The sequence below is a fragment of the Emys orbicularis genome, chromosome 4, assembly GCF_028017835.1.
Source record: "Emys orbicularis isolate rEmyOrb1 chromosome 4, rEmyOrb1.hap1, whole genome shotgun sequence".
NCBI classification, from domain to species: Eukaryota; Metazoa; Chordata; order Testudines; family Emydidae; genus Emys; species Emys orbicularis.
The window spans coordinates 123,972,344-123,991,451 of NC_088686.1; the positions used below are offsets into that span (position 1 = coordinate 123,972,344).

The 19,108-nt window shown below is 55.6% G+C and overlaps 1 protein-coding gene across 1 annotated transcript in view; it reads left to right on the forward strand.

Moving 5' to 3' along the window:
* The window catches only part of SYT7 (synaptotagmin 7), a 122,272-nt gene that overhangs the window by 86,194 nt on the left and 16,970 nt on the right, over positions 1 to 19,108 (forward strand). Inside the window, exon 11 of the mRNA XM_065403362.1 lies at positions 17,331 to 17,601. Within this exon, the coding sequence (XP_065259434.1) occupies positions 17,331 to 17,601 (271 nt within the window). The remainder of the gene's footprint in view (positions 1 to 17,330; positions 17,602 to 19,108) is intronic.

The window sequence follows — 19,108 nt, forward strand, 5'->3', positions numbered from 1 at the left end:
GGGGCTGTTGCCAAGACATTGAAGGCTACCAAACCCTGCAGGGGTGATAGGCAGGTTGTTCTAGGCTCCTGCTTTGTTCTGAGCTGTTCTCAACATGTTCTAGACTTGCACTCTCTTTGGGGGCAAAGAGCAGGTTGTTCCATATTCCTGCTTCATTCAGGGATCATGGAAATGTTCTAGACTCACATTTTCTTTGTGGGTGATGGGCAGATTGTTCTAGACTCATGCTTCATCCAAGGGTCGTTGCTGAGATGTTCTAGGCTCCCGGTTCCTTTGGGGTGACGGGTAGGTTGTTCCAGGCTCACACGTGGTTGGGGGATCTCCACTGGGATGTGCCAAGCTGCCGTTCCCTTCTGGGCCCTGCTGGGACATGGCTAAGTGGGGGTTCAGGCCAGCCTTTGTTCCCCAAACCCTGTGTATCCGTTTCCCTGGAGTCAGCCCTGACAAGCCCTGCATTCAGGGAGCAGGCAGCACGGAGCCTGTCACTGGGCACCTCTGCCCAGCCACACGCCCAGTGGTGGCAGGGGCGCCTGAGACAGGGCTGGCCAGGCTCATTCATCTCGCGGACAGCTCTCTGTTCCTTTGTGAGGGCTGAGCAAACCCCAGATGGCCCCCAGGGGCAGCCCCTTGTCACAGAGTTGGGCAGTGTGTTGGATCAGTAACTGTGAAGCTCTCACTCTGCTCCTTGCTGACAGGAGGCCGGGATGCAGCTGAAGTGGCTGAGTGTGTTCTGGCACCTGCCCAGCACAGATGAAATGAGTAAATAAACCTTCTCCAGAGCTCTGTGCTGAATCCTTAGTGAGGCAGGAAGAGAGAGACACCAAGCCCAGGGTTCCCAAGCATCTCAGGGAGGCCAGGGGGAGCTTTGCACTAGAGCAGGCAGGAAGGGACGAGGGTGCCCAGCCAAGGGGGAGGCACCACTCTGGATGGAGGATGATGTATCTATTTATTAGGGAGGGGTTTTATTTGCCATCGCTATTGATGGAGCTAATGACATGCCGAGAACACTCAGTGTCAGGATTGCCCTTCCCATGCATTCAAAAATCACATGATTCAGCCTATGCATTCAAAGATCATCCCCCCAAATCATGAGATTGGCTAAAGAAATCACAAGATTTTAAAAATACTGTATTTGGGGTTCTTTTCATTTCTTGTCTGGCTTTGGAGTATTCAGGGGTCATGTTTTCAATCTTTTCTGTGCCACCAGGAGGGCAGGAAACTTGCTTTGTTTTTTAAATGAAAGATGAGAGTCTCATAGAAGCCCCTAATTCCAGGAACTGGGGCTTTGAGAAATATGCCAAGAAACTCACTAAAGTTTGCAACCTTGAGACTGGAGGAGTCGCAAGCAACCCATGCGGACAGAGAAGTGAGACAAAGGGGCTGACCTTAGACATGCAGGCAGGAAATAATGGAAAGATACCAGCCGTTTGTGGGGGGAAGAATCTGGAGCAGGGAATGTTCAGTGGGGAAATTCCGGGTGGCCGCCCAGTAGGCTATCAAGTGCAGTGCACTTCAAGTGTCCCTCCCCCTACTGCCTCGCTGCTCCTGCCCTCTGCCTTGAAGCCCCTGGCCAGCTGCTCCCGGGAGCCTCTTGCTTGCTGTGCAGAGTGGGGCAGGGGAAAGGGGCGCTGATGTCAGGGTGTCCCCCTCCCCCCCCCGCCACTGTACCCCATCTCCACGGGGGGGGGGGGGGGGGGGACACGACAGGGCTCCGGAAGGAGCTTGCTGGCAGCTGTTGCTGTGTCTGAACAAGCAGGCTTCAGACTGCTGAGTGCTGATCTACTTAAAGGGCAGGCTACTTAAAGGGGTAGCGTGTGTCTCTCTTTGTCACACACACACACTGTGTTTCTCTGTCACACACACACACTGTGTTTCTCTGTCACACATACACAGTGTGTGTGTGTGTGTGTCTCTCTCTCTCTCTCTCTCACACACACACACACACTGTTTTCACACTCACCTCCCAACACCAGGTATTATTATTGTTGTTGTAACTCGATACTTCTTTCAAAGTGTGTTGTTTTAGTGTTTTGACTGGTCTATGCATTTCATAATTTTATTTATCTTCTATGCTTAAATTTAATTCTTTGAGTAGTGAGTTCTAAAATGTCTAACCTGTCCTGGCTGGAGTAATTATCCCTATGGTAACTTTTTTTAAATATATATTATAGCTAGGTTTTTGGTTTCTACTGGTGGTGCACATCCGCACATTACCTCGCTATGGTGCACATAACAAAATTCATTCCGGACGTGAATGGAAAAAATGAGAGGGAACACTGGTGGGGAGCCTGGGGAGAGGCTGGGGATGGGGGGTGAGACAGGACACCTGCTTTAGGAGCTTGCTCGGGGGGGGGGGGGATTCGCTCTTTCCCCCTGTGTGACCCTCTTGCTGGGGGCTAAAGAGAGATGGGCCCAAACCCAGGACCTGCCCTTGGGGGTGATCCTCACTGGGCCCTGATTCTGCACCATTCACGCCAGTGGGAGCTTGGCCACGAGCATCAGTGGGCTCAGGATCAGGGCTGTAGTGATGGCACCAGCCCAGCAGGGCAGAGGCGTTACCCCCACCACACCCCGCGACCCCGGCGCCATCCCAAACTCACAAACTGTCTTGTCTCACTGCAAGATCCGGAGCTAGAAGAATGGCCTCTGCTTCGCCCGATGGACATTATGGCATCATGTGGCGCCCCCTTGTGGCATAGCTGGAAAGAGCAGTGTCAGTAACCAAGCAACCTCTCCCTGAACTGGGGCGCAGGGCAGAGATAAGAGGGGCGAGCCAGAAAGCAATCCCCACGCCCCTCCGCACTGCAGCATGAGAGTGACGTGCCCCGGGGGCTGGGACGCCCCATCCAGGGGATACGGGACGAGCACGCCCCTGCGGAGAGAGGTTAAGGACAGACTGGCTGCTCCCCACCCCCAGCTGCATGGCCAGGGCTTGGGAGCCCAGGCTCCTTGGCCCAGGCAGCCAGAACTGCGCCCTCCACTCTGCCCAGGAGACCCCAGCACCTGGTCCTGGACCAGGCAGTGGGAGAGGAGGAGCTGGGAGCGTCCACCCTCCTGGATCAACACACCACGCGGTGGGGCTGAGACCCTGCTCCTTCCCTAGGTCCCGTGTGTATGTAGAGTGAGGCCAGAGCTGCCCAGCTCAGAGCCAGGGGCCAATCCAGCACCCTTGTCTGGGCTACATTTGCCCTTTAAAACATCCCTGCTGAGATGTAAGCAGATGGGGCACTCTGCTTGACTGGGTCACATAGCTGGGCCCACCGTGGGGAATGGGACGTTGCCTCCTACTGCCGGGGAGAGGCTCCAGCAGGCAGCAGGGGCGTGGATCCCACCTCCCGCAAGCATGGGAGGGACTAGGGAAGGCGCTTCCGCAGGCCAGTGTCACTGCCGGGGTCAGGGCCGGCGCTTCCACTAGGCAACCCTAGGCGGTCGCCTAGGGCAGCAGGATTTCGGGGGGGGGGTGGCATTTTGCCGTCCTCGGCGGAAATTCAGCGGCGGGGGGGGGGGGTCCTTCCGCTCCGGGTCTTCGGCAGAAATTCAGCGGTGGGTCCTTCACTCGCTCCGGGACCCACCGCCGAAGTGCCCCGAAGACGTGGAGTGGAAGGACCCCCGCCGCCGAATGCTCAGAGGAGGAGAGCTGCCGCCTAGGGTGGCAAAAACCCTGGCGCCGCTCCTGGCCAGGGCCCTCGGTCACACAGTCCAGTCCAGCCACCCCACCCGGGGCTCCAGGACCGGCAGCTCAGCTTCCATGGCAGGCTTGGGCAGGGGGGAGGAGCCTGGCTGCAGGGCAGGGAAGAGAGCGTCTGGTCTAGGAAACGGATATGCTTCCCCCTAAAGCCTGGGGACCCTGTGGTGGGGACTGAACCCCGCAGGGTGTGGGGGCATTACCTCCACACGCAGCAGAGACACGCAAATGGCCATAGCACAGAGACATGCAGCAACGCACACACGCAAAGCCCAGAGAGATACACACAGCACAGAGCCATGCTCTAGCCAGTCATACAGCCCCCCTCCACCCTGAGCCAGGCTAATGCACATGGGGGTGCACATACATCCAGTGCAGGAACATTCACACCCAGAGCCTCCTGGCCTGGATACATACCCACAGGGGTCACACGTGTCTTACCCGTGGCCCCGCCCACTCACGTACGCTCTGGCTGCCTACGTACCAGCCTGCCCGGGTGCACCAGTCCTGGCGGAGGCCTCTGGGCCCAGCAAGGAGCCCCTACTTGGTCCCCTAGTGTCTCCCCCTGCGGGAAGTGGCTCACTCGTGTTAGACACACTGGTGGAGTCAGAGGCAGAAGCTAATGAACTGCTGGGCAACCGCCGAGCGCACTTGCCCTGTAGGAAGACGCAGAGCCAGGCCATGGGCTGCCACTGAGCCACCCAAACCTCACAGGCCAAGGCAGGGCCCTGAGTGGCAGCCTGCATCTCCCACCCCCTACCCTGGCCCCATGCTCAGGCCAGCCCCTGGAGCATGGTATAGGGCAGGGCCTTCTGCCTGGGCACAGAGACACCTTGGACAATGCGTCCTGCTTTAGCAACCAGTGGCCTCTCTCCTCCTGTGCTCCCCATGCCCTGCCCTCTCCTGCCCCACTCCACTGCACATGTCCTACTCCTCCTGTGCCTCCCTCCACTCCCCTTCTCCTCCAGCCCCCTTCCCCTCCCCTCCACGCCCTCCTGCCCTCCTCTCCCCCCCCAGCCCTCTTCCCCTCCCCTCCACGCCCTCCTGCCCCTCCCCTCCCCTACTCCTACAGCCCCCAGCCCCTCCCCTCCACAGCCTCCTGCCCTCCTCTCCCTTCCTCCTCCAGCCCTCTTCCCCTCCCCTCCACGCCCTCCTGCCCCTCCCCTCCCCTACTCCTCCAGCCCTCTGCCCCTACCCTCTTTGCCCTCCTGCCCCTCCCTTCCACTCCCCTACTCCTCCAGCCCCCTGCCCTCCCCTCCACACTCTTCTGCTCCTCCCCTACTCCTCTGGCCCCCTTCCCCCCCCCCACACCCTGCTGCCCCTCCCCTCCCCTATTCCTCCAGCCCTCTGGCCCTCCCCTCTTTGCCCTCCTGCCCCTCCCTTCCACTCCCCTACTCCTCCAGCCCCCTGCCCCTCCCCTCCCCTACTCCTCTGGCCCCCTTCCCCTCCCCTCCATGCCCTCCTGCCCTCTCCTCCACTCCCCTTCTCTACTCATCCTGCTCCCCTCTTCCTCCCCTCCCCTTCTCATCCACCTTCCCTACTCACCCTGCCCCCTCCCTTACCCCTCCTCCTCCACTCTCCTTTGCCCTCCCCTCTCCCTTCACTCCCCTACTCCTCTTGCCCTGCTGCCCCTCCCCTTCTACCATCTGCCTCCCCTTCCCTCTCAGGCAGTCTCCTTTCCCCCAGCAGGCAGCTCACTAACCCCTCTGACCCTCTGGCCCTGGCTCCTACTCTGCCATCCCCTCTCCCTTCCATTCACTGCTCCCCGACCCTGCCTCTCTGGACTGAGGGGAAAGGAGTCCCTCTGGGTGGCTGAGCCTGTGTCAAGGCTGCTTCCCCACTCTGAACTTTAGGGTACAGGTGTGGGGGCCTGCATGAAAACTTCTAAGCTTAACTACCAGCTTAGATCTGGTCCGCTGCCACCACTCCCAATGGGCTAACTCCCTTCCCTGGGTAGCCTTGAGAGACTCTTCACCAATTCCCTGGTGAATACAGATCCAAACCCCTTGGATCTTAAAACAAGGAGAAATTAACCATCCCCCCTCCTCCCTTCCACCAACTCCTGGTGGATCAAGATCCAACCCCCTTGGATCTAAAAAGAAGGAAAATCAATCAGGTTCTTAAAAAGAAGGCTTTTAATTACAGAAAAAGGTAAAAATCATCTCTGTAAAATCAGGATGGAAAATAACTTTACAGGGTAATCAAACTTAAAGAGCCCAGAGGACCCCCCTCTAGCCTTAGGTTCAAAGTTACAGCAAACAGAGAGAAACACTCTAGTAAAAGGTACATTTACAAGTTGAGAAAACAAAGGTAAACTAACACGCCTTGCCTGGCTGTTTACTTACAAGTTTGAAATATGAGAGACTTGTTCAGAAAGATGTGGAGAGCCTGGATTGATGTCTGGTCCCTCTTAGTCCCAAGAGCGAACAACCCCCAAAACAAAGAGCACAAACAAAAGCCTTCCCCCCACCAAGATTTGAAAGTATCTTGTCCCCTTATTGGTCCTTTGGGTCAGGTGTCAGCCAGGTTACCTGAGCTTCTTAACCCTTTACAGGTAAAAGGATTTTGGAGTCTCTGGCCAGGAGGGATTTTATAGTACTGTACACAGGAGAGCTGTTACCCTTCCCTTTATAGTTATGACAGCCTGCCAGCCCTGTAAGGAGGAGGGAAGCTGCTCTGTAGGATGGTGGCACCCTGCTCTCTCAGCTCCCCAGTACTCTTCCTCAGGCTGTTCCTCAGGGGGCCCAGCCCACTCAGCAGCATTGCCTGCCTAAAGCCCACTGCTCAGTGCCTGGCCCTCTTTAGATCAAGCTGTGGAGACTCACACCTTGGCTCCGGAGGTCCCCTTGTCCGTTCCAGGTCATGAGCAAGACACTGTTACCATAGCACCACTTGGCCTTCCAGACCCACAATAAACAGATTCCCATAGACCTAGCAAGAGCCTGATCTGAGCCATCATGACAAAGGCACTGCTTTGAGGAAGCTCACATGGCTGGCACCATACAGGAATAGACAGGGCACTGCTGAGGGGAAGCTCACAGTGCTGGAGTCCATGCTGGCATAGACAGGGCACTGCTGAGGGGAAGCTCACAGTGCTGGAGTCCGTGCTGGGATAGACAGGGCACTGCTGCGGGGAAGCTCACAGCACTGGAGTCCGTGCTGGCATAGACAGGGCACCGCTGTGGGGAAGCTTTGTAGAAATGAGAGATGAACAAGGCTTGTGAGGACCTGTCTGGAATACACCTCCCCCTGCCCCTCCCTGGACAACACACGGTCATTCCCTGCTTCCACCACTGCCTTTGGGGAGACTCTTCCACAGCCTAACCCCTTGCCATTAGGAGACTATCGCTGCTCGTCAGTGTCGCCCCATTGCTCCTACCTAGCCCCCCTTTAAACATTCTCCTCCCCCACTCAAAATTCACATTCCTCAGGTTCCCCTAGACATTTGTGTCCCTGCACCACCGACAGGGACACGTGTGGGGGAGACAGAATGTAATTACCCCGGCTGGAGCTAACAATACAGTGCCGCATCTGATACAAGCTCTATCCTTCCCCAAACACATTACCCAGCTACATAACATGATTGCAGAGAGGGAGAACAGCAGAAGGACAGGGAAACAAAATTGTTTTGCCACTTAACTCCCTGTTTTGTTCCAAGGACACAGGAGATGAGGGGACAGATTCTCACCTGGTGTCCATCGGCGTTGATATGCACCAGCTGAGAATTTGGCTCAATAGCTTTTAAGGGCAGGCTCAGGGTCAGTTCTTCCATATAGGCAGGGCAGCAAAACCCTCCAAGGCAATGCCTGGGTTTCTCCTTCTCCCTGCTGCTCGATGTATGTATTTCTGTGCCCTCCTCAGTGGTTGGCTTGAGGAAGGGCAAAGTGAGAGGTGGCCCTGTGGATTTGTCTCAGGGAGATCAGGGTAACTGCTGCTGGGACCCCTGAATGAGTCTGTGCTAGATTCCTTACTCTGCACAACTAGTTTCCAAGGCTGATGGTGGAACATGAGCTAATGACCTGACAGTGTCCTCCAAACGACCCTGGGAGGTCCCCAAGCAACCCGGCAAGCTGCCCTCTGAGTGACTTAGGGAGGGACCTACACGATGACCTAACCAGGCATCCCAAGGGATCTGATGATGTGTCCTCAGAGGTGTATTTTGAGTGTGCTCATGAGCGACACCCAAAAAAGCTAGAGCAGCCTCGCTGGCTGCCTCCCTGTCCAGCTCCCGCTGGCTCCTGGAAAAGTGTGATACTCGGGTGGATGGCAAGAAATGGGACATGTCCAGTGTTCTTTGCTTCTGAGCAGAGCTGGTCAGGAAAGGGAACTTCTGCTCCATCTGACATCTCAAGATTTCCCTTCCTCCCACCTCGGAGCGACAAAATTCACCACAGAACGAAGAGTCGGAGATCTTTCATGTGAGACACACTCAGGGCCGGCTCCAGGCACCAGCGTACCAAGCAAGTGCTTGGGGCGGCCACTCCGGAGAGGGGCGGCACGTCCAGCTGTTCGGCGGCAATTCGGCCGACGGTCCCTCACTCCTGCTCGGAGCGAAGGACCTTCCGCCGAATTGCTGCCGCAGATCGCGATTGCGATCGCAGCTTGTTTTGTTTTGTTTTGTTTTTTGTTTTGTTTTTTGTTTGGCTGCTTGGGGCGGCCAAAACCCTGGAGCCGGCCCTGGACACACTGAAAGAACTTTATGGAAAAGTGGTTTCACAGGGACTTTAATGTTACAATGTAACATTTGAAATGATGCCATCAAAGTGAAAAGCTTTGATAAACTCCCCTTGCTTGGTTTCACTTGGTCAGTGTTTTCTGAGGGAAAGCTGTTCCACAGGCTGTGTTTTGACCAGCTCTGCTTCTGAGGGTATATCTACACTTGGTTGCAGCCCATGTAGACCTAACCAGGGTAGCGGTGATCTAGCTAGCGTGAGTCCTGGAGCAGTGAAGCAGCAGTAGCATGGGCTTCAGCGTGGGCAGTACCAGCCTGCCCAGACCCCTGGGTAATTACTTGCGGGGCTAGCCCAGACTGAAGCACATGCTGCTGCAGCTCCACTGCTCCGGCACCCAAGCTAGCTAGATTAAACCTTGCTCGGGTATGTGTGCTTGAGCTGCAATCACACTCTGGTTGAAATGCAAGTGTACCCTTGTATCTCTAATGCACTAGTGTGTGGTGGCAGGGAGGGGCGACTAGTGAGTCCCTAATGCACTGGGGGCGGGGGTGTCCATCCATCCAACAGCTCTCTAAGCACTGGTGTGGGGGGAGGGAGGGGGTGGGTCATCCAATGGAGGAGATGGTTGGACAGCTTCCTAAGGCAGTATCAATCTGTGACAAATCTGAACCGACTGGCTCCTCGATAGCTCCTGTGCTGCCCCGAGCCCCTGCTGGAATGCAGTGCCATTGCCCTGCAGGAGCACCGGCCCCGGCCGATGGTACCACAGGAGCACCAGCAGAGGGCAGCAGTGAAGGGGTTGAGATCCAGTCCTAGCGGGTGAGTGTCTGGGGAGGCAGCGTATACCCCCCTGGACTGACATGACCAAGTGAAACCACAAATGTGGAGCTGAGTCAGACAAACAGTGAATGGGGCTGTCAAGGGGCACATGGCAAATGCTGCATCACAAGGGCCTGGTGGGTGTCAGGAGGTCTCATGTTTGGAGCATGTGGGGACTGAGAGTGGAGCATTGGAGATACCTGGCCCTTCCGCCTTCTCTCAACAGTTCTCACACATGAGGAACTCCACTAGCACCAGCCATTATCATCTCCCACCACCCCATCATTTGCTCTTGAACCTCTATTTAGGGATGTTGAAGAGCTTCATCCCAGCTTGGTTTTGGGCCTTTAGGTGTCTCTTCCCACCTCCCTGATAGACGGTACTTCGTGGAAATCCCTCCCCATAGATAGCCGGGTATGTTACTTCTCTCTCTCCCCGCTCAGCCCTCTTCTGTCTCACGCACTCAGGCCATACACCCCCGCCGTTAGCCGCTGTGTGCGTGAGGGTCCCGTCCTCTGCCAGGTCCCAGTGCTTCCATTGTGTTGGGTCGAGGAGGCCAAGCTATCCCGGGGCTGCTCACAACGAGACGCAGCCTGGGCCGTTGGATTGGTTCTGGAGAGATGGCTGCAGTGATGTGACAGGCAGGCTGTCAGGAAGGATTTGGCTAATTGGAGCTCCCGACCCTAGGGAAATGAGTGTGTGGAGCGGAGCCAGGAGCCGTCTGAGGAGACGCCGGTGACAGAAAGAGAGGCTGATCCCCTCTGACAGCTGCCTGGACAGCAATGAAGCCACAGGCCCAGGAATCCATAATATATTATCTAGTTGTCTAAACGTAGTGGGAAGAGTTCCGCTCCCCAATGCCCTGCAGAGGCATCTTCGCTGGGGACACAGACAGGATTGCCAGAGAGTGCTACAAGCACAGGGGGCTCCGGGCATGGGGAGAAAGGGAGGAGCCCAGCTAGGCCCTGGCAAGACGCAGAGGAGATTGCTCCTTCATTGCGGATGTGGGTGTGCCCCTGCTTCCATGCTGTGTATCCAGGAGAGTCAGCCAGGAGTGAATGGCCAGCCCCTAAAACCCCTCAAAGCCTGGAGGATGAAGGGATTTGTTCTCTGAGATCTGGGAGCCCATGCCAGTGACTAGACATAGATACCCTGTCCCAAGGCCATGCACACACCCACAGAAACATGAGGGCCACATGCAGAGGAGGGACCTCAGCATCAGCACTTGAGGAGACGGGGCCTGGGGTCTCCATGCGTGGCGTCGTGCTGATGAATTAACCAGAGCTGCCCCTGACCCTTGCTTCAGTCAAAGCCAGGGCATGAGATTTTCCTGGTGCTCCTCTCACCAGCAGCTCCTCTACCTCTCACTGAGGTGACTAGCTGAGCTGAGAGCTCCGGAGGAAGGAGAGGTACCTGTCTCGAAGGGGCCTGCAATGCCTGTTTCTGGTGGCAGTGCTCAGGCTGTGCTCCACATTTCCCTTTGCTGACAAGATGCCGGGAAGTTTTCTCCTTGGTGCATTCCGGGGCACAGTATGGCACGAACAGCACGCACATCTGCTCAGCTACGTGCCAATGCAGTCCTCCCTTTGCCTGGTCCCTGGGGACTTCCCAGGCAAGCCCTCCACATCTGCTTTGGGTCAATGGCTCCAGCTTCCTCCAGGCTGCCTTTGTACTGATGGAGTGGCTTGCAGCTGGCGGCGTCACTACCCATAATGGAGCAGAGGCATGTGCCGCCCTCCTCATATGTCTGCATCTCTTCTCTTATTTCTTTCCCCATTCCTCAAGAGGAGCCCCAGCCAGCCCTCCCAAGCCACAGCACCAAGCCATCTGCTCTGTCTGAGTGACTCAGGCTCCCAGTGGATCCGGAGAAGCCATAGGCGAGAAGGGGCTTTTGTCATTAATGGAGAAGTGCAGAGCCACCAGCACCCACAAGGCCTCTCGGTTCATCCAGTCCAGCCAGGAAAGGAATCAGAGCAACCCAGACAGGGCTACTACAGACCGGCTGGCTCACCTACCCCCACCCCTCTGGTTCATCCCCACTAATGACTTCTCCATCCTGCATCTGCACAGCCACGGCACCTCCACCTCCCTGGTCAGCCACATGGTTGCTCATACTTCCTAACAGTGAGGCCTGTCAGTGGGAAGATCCGCGGGTCCTGAGTCCGGGCCTTCAGGCTGCGGCCACATCCACAACACCACTCAACAGCTCTACTAGTGACTAGAGAACTGGGAGCCTGAAAGGCATATGATCATTTAAAGTACCGCCCCCAGGGATGTGATTGGAGGAGTTCCGGAGTCCCTGATTGGGTCACGTACACTATTTAAGCCAGAAAGAGACAGAGGACATTGTCTGTGCAAAAAGGTGGATCCTGGCTTGCTGCTGCTACAGACCCTGCCGTCTCCTACCTGCTGTCCCAGCTTCATCCCCAATTCCGGACTCCGACCCTGTCCTGTTCCCAGCTCCTGCCCTCAGCCTCCTTCCAGTCCCTGGACCCCCTCGTCCTGGTTTCTGACTGCTCTGGCTCCAACCATAGGCTATGGCTCTTTGGCTTCTGACTCAACACTGACCTTTGGCTTCAGCTTCTGTTTCCTGTCCCTCCTGGCTTCAATTTTCGGCTCTAACACCTGGCTCCTGCCTTCAGACCTGCCCATTGGCCTCTGGTTCCTGAGCACCATGCTGACCACCAGGCCAGCCCGCCCCATACTGGTCCCAGGGCAGTGGTGGAAGCCTTATCACTTGAGTCGTCTAGAAACCAGATAGTCCTTTAGAAACCAGTGCAAAGCACTATTAGGTGCCCTGAAGGGAAGCTCCTGCACTGGCCAGCAGGTGATTTAATGGGTCTGTTTCTGCTGTGGTTTCTGCTGTACCCATTAAGAACCTTGCTTCTAACATCTCGGCCTGAACTTCTCCTTCCTTAGTGTCAGGCCGTTGCTCCGAGGCCCACGTAGAAAGCTGTGGGACATTGGACGCAAAATGCGCAAGGCGTCTGGGAGATGTGAGGGTTTAAGAACAGCTGTCTTCCTCATTTCTTGGGGAGGGTTTTTGGGCTGACCAGGCCTGGCACCATTCAGAGCGCAGCCTGGGCCCCTCACTTGTGAAATACCTCCCATCAACACCCAAAAGTGCCCTAAACAGTGCCCATTCCTGCCATGGAGCACTAGGATGGGACAGGCTAAGAAATGTCTCAGTCTGCAGCATGATAATGGCAGCGTGAACGGAGGTCAAACAGTGCTCCCACGACTGTCCCTCGTGGACCATTGGCCTTGCAACATCTTCCAAAAGCCTCTGCTTCTGGGAACTGTGGGATAGATACCTAGAGGGCAGTGTGGGTATGGGGAAAACTGTAACAGGTCTGCAGCATGGACACACTGAACCGACTGTGCTTAAACCAGATCTCTCCTATGGCTTCAGTTAGAAGCAGCTCTGTGAGCGTAGACTCAGCCGAAGAGAGCTCGGTCTGGACACTCCATGTTTGCTTTAGTCTGTGTTGGCCTCAGTGAGGACTGGTGCCTTTGGCTAAGTCAGGAGAGGCTGGTGGGATAATGAGTCATTAGATGCACCGTTCACAAGTGTTTTAAGCTGGACTACTGCAGTGCTTCTATGTGTGAGGCAGTGGAGAAGGGTCGGGTGGGGGGAGGGCAACAGAACCGGGGTGTCTGTTAGTGGGGGGCAGGAGACCCAAGCATCTAAAACCCCCATGTATAGTTGGCCAAAATGTTCTGACCAAAAACTTTTCTTGCCAGGGATGAACTGAAAACATTTTTTTGCAGGAAAATGTCATTTTAGTCTAAAGTTTTTGACAGGACATTTCAAAACAAAATTAACTTGTTTGTTTCATTTTTAATTGAAATTTTCATTTCATTTTGTTTTTCAAAACCTGAAAAAGATTGATGATTTTGAAAGATTTCTACATGTATATTGTATTAATTCCGTTCTGTTAGTCAAAATGAAACGTGATCTGGTTGAAATCATGTGTTTTGACAAGACTGAAAGGGGATATTTCCAAATATTTCGTTTTGCCAAAAATTCCAAGATTTTGACTCTTTGTCCCAATTGGGGGCGAAACCAAATTTCAAAATCCCAGAACTTTCAATGGGACAGAAATTCATTTTTTGGCCCACTGTAGTTAGGACCGTTCAGGAAACCAACATTAAAACTGTGGTTCCCCAGCTTAAGAGAGCTCGGCCCTTTGTTATATCTGTTTGGAGCCTGCCAAACTAGACTTTCTTTAAAATCCTTAGAAGAAATGATATGATTTGAGGCCAGGTGCTGAGGGGCAGGAGATTTGTAATTGGAAATTGTTGACCTTGCCATGGGAGTCAGCAGAGACATTTAGCATCTTGTACGTGCTGTGGATTTGTAACTCCTGAAGCCACTGTACCATTCATCAAAGGCTTACGGAAACTCTGAACACACACAGCATTTCAGAATGTAAAACTCACCCTGCCTAAAGTCCTTATTAAAGAGTTTCCAGTTCCCAGGCCTCATGCCAGAGTACTACTGGCTGAGATTGGGCATACGGGTTAGCAAATGCTTTGAACTTGAACATAAGAACGGCCATACTGTATCAGACAGATGGCCCATCTAGCCCAGTATCCTGTCTTCTGAGAGTGGCCAGTGCCAGATGCTACAGAGGGAAGGAACAGAACAGGGTAATTATCGAGTGATCCATCCCATGTCGTCCAGTCCCAGCATCTGGCAGTCAGAGGCCTAAGGACACACAGGTGCCAATTTTCAAAAGTGCCGGGGGGTGCTCAACCCCCAGCTCTGCCCCAGGCCCCACTCCACCCCTTCCCCCAAGACTCCACCCCCTCCCTGCCTCTTCCTGCCCAGTTCTGCCCCCTCCCCCGAGCAGGCCGGATTCTCGCTCCTCCCCCCTCCCTCCCAGAGCCTCCTGAACACCATGAAACAGGCGGGAGGCATGGGGCAGTAGCTGGAGGTGCTGATCCGCGGGGCCTGCCGGCGGGCGGGAGGCACTGAGGGGGTGGGGGAGAGCTGATGGGGGGCTGCCGGTGGGTGGAGCACCCACAGAGTCTGCGCCTATGTAAGGACACCCAGAGCATGGGGTGGCGTCCCTGACCATGCTGGCTAATAGCCATTGATGGACCTTTTCTCCATGGACTTACCTAGTTCTTTTTTTGAACTCTCATACGCAAGCAGGCAACTTTAGGGTTACATTGTGCCTCTAGGCACCACCCTACGCAAGGGATGGTATATCAACTGTGCCACCTCTGGAAAAGCCCCAGGGGCAGAGGCATGACTTTTATTTTTCCCCGTAGGTGCTCCACCCCTGCTTCGCCCTGAGCCCCCCCCCCATTCCACTCCCCACCCGCCCATTGCTCACTGCTCTCCACTCTCCCCCAAGCATCTCTCTCCAGCTGCCAAACAGCTGATCGGTGGTGCCGCAGAACAGCTGTGGCTGGTGGGTGCTGAACACCCACTGGTTTTTTTCCATGGGTGCTTGAGCCCCAGAGCACCCCCGGAGTCGGCGTCTATGCCAGGGGGCATCATAGTTCAGAGACACCCCTCTGTGTTACAGTCCCTCCCCTGCTTCCCCCTTGCTCTACAGGGTAGTGATTAACTACAGGCCCGGACCAGCCGCAAATTACAACACCCCGTGTACTGGCTGGGCTGCTCTGGTCAGGGAATAGAGGGAAGACGCAGCAACTGCTGACTCCTGCCTGCCCAGTCCCCAGCTCTGGGTAACATGCAGAGATGCAAGGAGAGTCGCTCCCCTGCACAGCCCTATCATCCAAACCACAATCTGGGCCACTCAGGATCAAAGATGTTCCCAGCCTGTGCCGGCATGTGTATTAAAGTCCTCAGCAAAATAGGCGTGTTTTGTACAGCGCATGCCCTGGGCGTGGAGGGACAGGCCAATGTAAAGTCTGTTTCGTTGACTGTTGACATTTTCAACCTTTCAGAGGTTTGTTTGGATTTTGATTTTCCTGGCGTTCTAGGGATTTGTTTTGTTTTGTTTAAACCACAACATCCTTTTAAGACCATTTCCCTGGAAATGATTGATGTGTATTTTCAACCTTAACTCCAACGTAAGGAAGCTTTTCGTCATGGAATACGGAGAGATCTGGGGAGCGATACAGTATCGTGTGAAAGCAGAGTGGTGATAATTCCCCTGCACTCCACCAGGGGGAAGCCATGGTGCAACTGAGATAGTCATTATTAATCGCTGGTTTGTTATTATGAGCAGTAAAACAGGGAGTACAAAGGGGAGCGTGGGAGCTGGGAGAGTTGGAAGGCCTCCCATCTAAGAGACCGTCACAGGAGCTATGCATACGTGTCTTAAAGAAATGCAGGGAGCAGGGTGGCATAGGCCTCTGTGCCAGCAGCAGAGCGGAGATAATAGAAAGGAAGCTGGGAATGATTGGAGTTTAACAAGAAGCAAGGGCCCTACGCACGGGAAGAACACATTTAGATGAGGTGCCTGCTGATGCTCTGACAATGGACTGAGGTCGGGGAGGTCCCATCAGTGGAAATGCTCACAAAGAGCCCAGATGAGACAGGCAGAGCAAGCGGAGGGAGCTGAGCTGGGTTGCGGTGGCCTGTGAGCTCCGTTCCTGCTAGCGATTGGTACTGGAGAAGCAAGGGCATTTTGGAGAGGCCCATGAGAAACAGGCAGTGCTGATTGCCAGGGCAGGCGAGCCGGGGGCTGAGGCCAAGCAGGGTAAATTGCTGGCTAGCGAGTTGGCTCCACACGTCGCTGACAAGAAGCAGAGTAACCGAGTGCTCTGGCGGCTAAATCACAGAGCTTATAAATATGCTATTCCAGGTGGCTGGCAGGTTTGGTCCTTTAGCTCAAATGGTAGAAGCCTGTGCTTTTTGTACAGACAGTCCTGGGTTCAAACCCACTGGTGGCCTGAAGAGACTCATTTGCTGTGTTGATGCAGCACCTGTCCCCAGCAGGCCCTGCCTGCCCACAGCTCTGTGCCAGTTCTTCCCCAGCCTCAACTAACACACCTGTGCTGGTTCCCAAGCTGAGAGGGGCAGTCGGGAGGTGACAGCAGGGGAGACGGGCTATGCAGCTAATTGGCTGTCGTAAGCTCCTTCTCCGCTGCAAGCAGCGTGATGGGGCCTGTGCATAGGGTTCCCAGGGCTCCCGTGCCAGCTGGGGGCGGGCCTCACATTCCAGGAGGTGTGGTCTACCAATCTCCAGGCCCCTCCTCCCAGCAGGCTAGCACACATGCTGGATGGGGGGCCATCTCAGCCAGCTCTTGTGCCTGAGCCGTGCATGGTAGCGCTTGCCCTCTCTCAGGCAAGGGTGGGATTTTGTCCATTGTTCTTGGAGGGCACTAAGCTGGACGCCGACGTGAAATGCTAGCCCAGCTCTGCAGAGCTGTCCAGACACACAGAGGGCTCCAGAAGAAACTCACCTCCCTTTCTGACTATAGACTCCTTCTCTACTCCCAGACCAGAACCTGGCCCCACCGAAGCCCAGGGAGTTTTGGTGATTATCAGGAAGCAGGTTGATAATCAGCAGAGCCTTGCCTCAGAGAGCTTGACCCTGCATGCTTCCCTCTCACCTCCCCTTGGCTGGGGCAGCAGCTGATTGAACCTGGTCTAAAAGCATGAGCTTCTACTGGTTGAGCTAAAGGACCAGCTCTGCCATGTGGAAACAGCAGCTGCCGCCTAAGAAATCTCTTTATGGGGAACAGCCCCAGAGGGGCACGTAGCCAGTGCTGTGTTTCGTGTTACACTCACATCAGGGCTGCAGGATTGGCCCTGGCTATTTAACCAATATTGTAACATTCCTCAGAGCCAGATGGAAACCAGCCTTATCCACCCATCCCACTGCTGTGATCTCCCCTCCCCGGGAGCCTCCAACCCCCCTTCCTCACTGCAGATTTACGCTCTGCCCTGACTAGAGATGCCTCTTGGGTCTGCAGAGTCCCGAGCTGCCCAATGGGGAGAAATCAGCCCAGTCTCCTCCTCTGGTCCTATCTTGGGGAGGGAGGGGGAGAGAGGGGCCGGGGAGAAGGGCAGCTATAGGAGGAGGTGCTCAAAGACTGAACATAAAATATAGATACCCTGGTGATGTGATAGGTAGATAGACAGATCTCTGGGTCTCTCCCTGGCGATGGTGCTTACCCCATGCTGAGCTCTCCAGGCTGACTCTCCATTCTCTGTCCCCCCTCAGCTCTCCCCAGGCTCTGAGGATGACGAGGGACACGACAGCTCCAGCAGGGAGAACCTCGGCCGAATCCAATTCAGCGTCGGCTACAACTTCCAGGAATCCACTCTGACTGTCAAGATCATGAAGGCTCAGGAGCTGCCAGCCAAGGACTTCAGCGGCACCAGTGACCCTTTCGTCAAGATCTACCTGCTGCCTGATAAAAAGAACAAGCTGGAGACCAAAGTGAAGAGGAAGAACTTGAACCCGCACTGGAACGAGACCTTCCTCTTCGAAGGTAGGCGGCAGAGGCCAGCAGACAGGGCGTGGGCCAGGAGCGAGTCCCAGCTCAGCCACTGACCCCCGGCTAACCCTGGGAAGTCACTGCCTCTCCACTGCCTCTGGGCCCTGGCTTTAGCATGGGGTTAGCACTTCGTTCCTCCCAGTGCTCAGATACTGTGGTGACAAGGGCCATATGCAGGGCCGTCCTTACCCATACGCAAAGTACGCAGCTGTGTAGGGCACCCGGAAATTTTGGGCACCAAATTTCCAGGTGTCCTGCGCAGCTGCCTGCTGCTCCAGCCCCTGCTCCATCTCTTCCCCATGGCCCCCGTCCCTGCTCTGCCCCGCCTCTTCCCCGCCTCTTCCCGCCCCTGCTTTGCCCCAGCCCCCCCCCCACTCCCCTGAGGAGTGCGGGCAGGGCTGGCCCTGCACTCACCGGCGTCGGGAAGTGCAGCGGCCCAGCCTCAGCTGTGCCGCCGGTGAGTGCTGGGGGGTGGTTCCCCACTGTCCCCCAAGCCAGCCCCCCCCGTGCGGAGGCCTGGAGCCAGCCCCCCTTCCCCCATGGAGGCCTGGGGCCCAGACACCCACCACACAGGGGGGGCTGCATAGGGCCCCAGAATAGTTAGGGACGGCCCTGGCCATATGAACACCTAGAGAGACAGAAAGTGAGTCCGAGTCCCTGTAGGAAGCAGGGTTTGCCAGACTGAAGCCCAAAGTGAGCCATCTAGAGCAGTGGGTCTGCTCCTGCTAGGCTGATCTCGCCACACGACTGTTCTCCCTAGGGCCGGATTAACTTTTTGTGGGCCCGGCTCCAAACATATTTGTGGGCCCCCTGGGGAATGATTGTAAAAGGGGCCAGGGAAAAAGCACAGTGGGGCGGGAGCTAGGGTTGGTTCCTGGAGCAAGGGAGGGGCCAGGGGTAAACTGCAAGCGCAGCAGGGCTGGGGAGGGGGTAAACAGGATCCCCCCCCCCGCCCCTACCCACATAGAGCGGGTACCTACCTTCTCCCTGGTTCTAGACCATTCTCTTCGTCTCTCTCTGCACTGAGCTGCCCCTCCTCCAGTGTGACAAAGTGGGAATGTTCTTAATGTTTTCTCTGAATACTGTGTGAGTGCCTCAGTTTCCCCTATGCATTTCTTAAGTATCTAGGTGGTGGGATAAGGGTGTGTGATTGTTGCAGAGCCCTAGAGGGCAGGTGTGATGCTGTCTGCACAGAGAACGGCTGACACACTGTCTCCTGGCAACTGATGGCCTGGGCCCCTCCCCAGCAAGCTGCCAACTGAAGGTGTTGGAGAACAAAGAGATCAGGTGGCCACCTGGCCTGGGGAAAGAGACAAAGGACAGAGGAGGGGCTGGAGGGGGTTGCAGTTTGGAGCTGGCTGGGGAAATGGAGGGAGGCCCAGCACTGGTGTCTGGGCTCCCTACCCCACAAGACGGATCTGACTGTGGGGTCCTGTTTTCCATACCTACAAGCTCTGCTTTGACTATGTTCCTGTCGTCTAATAAACCTTCTGTTTTACTG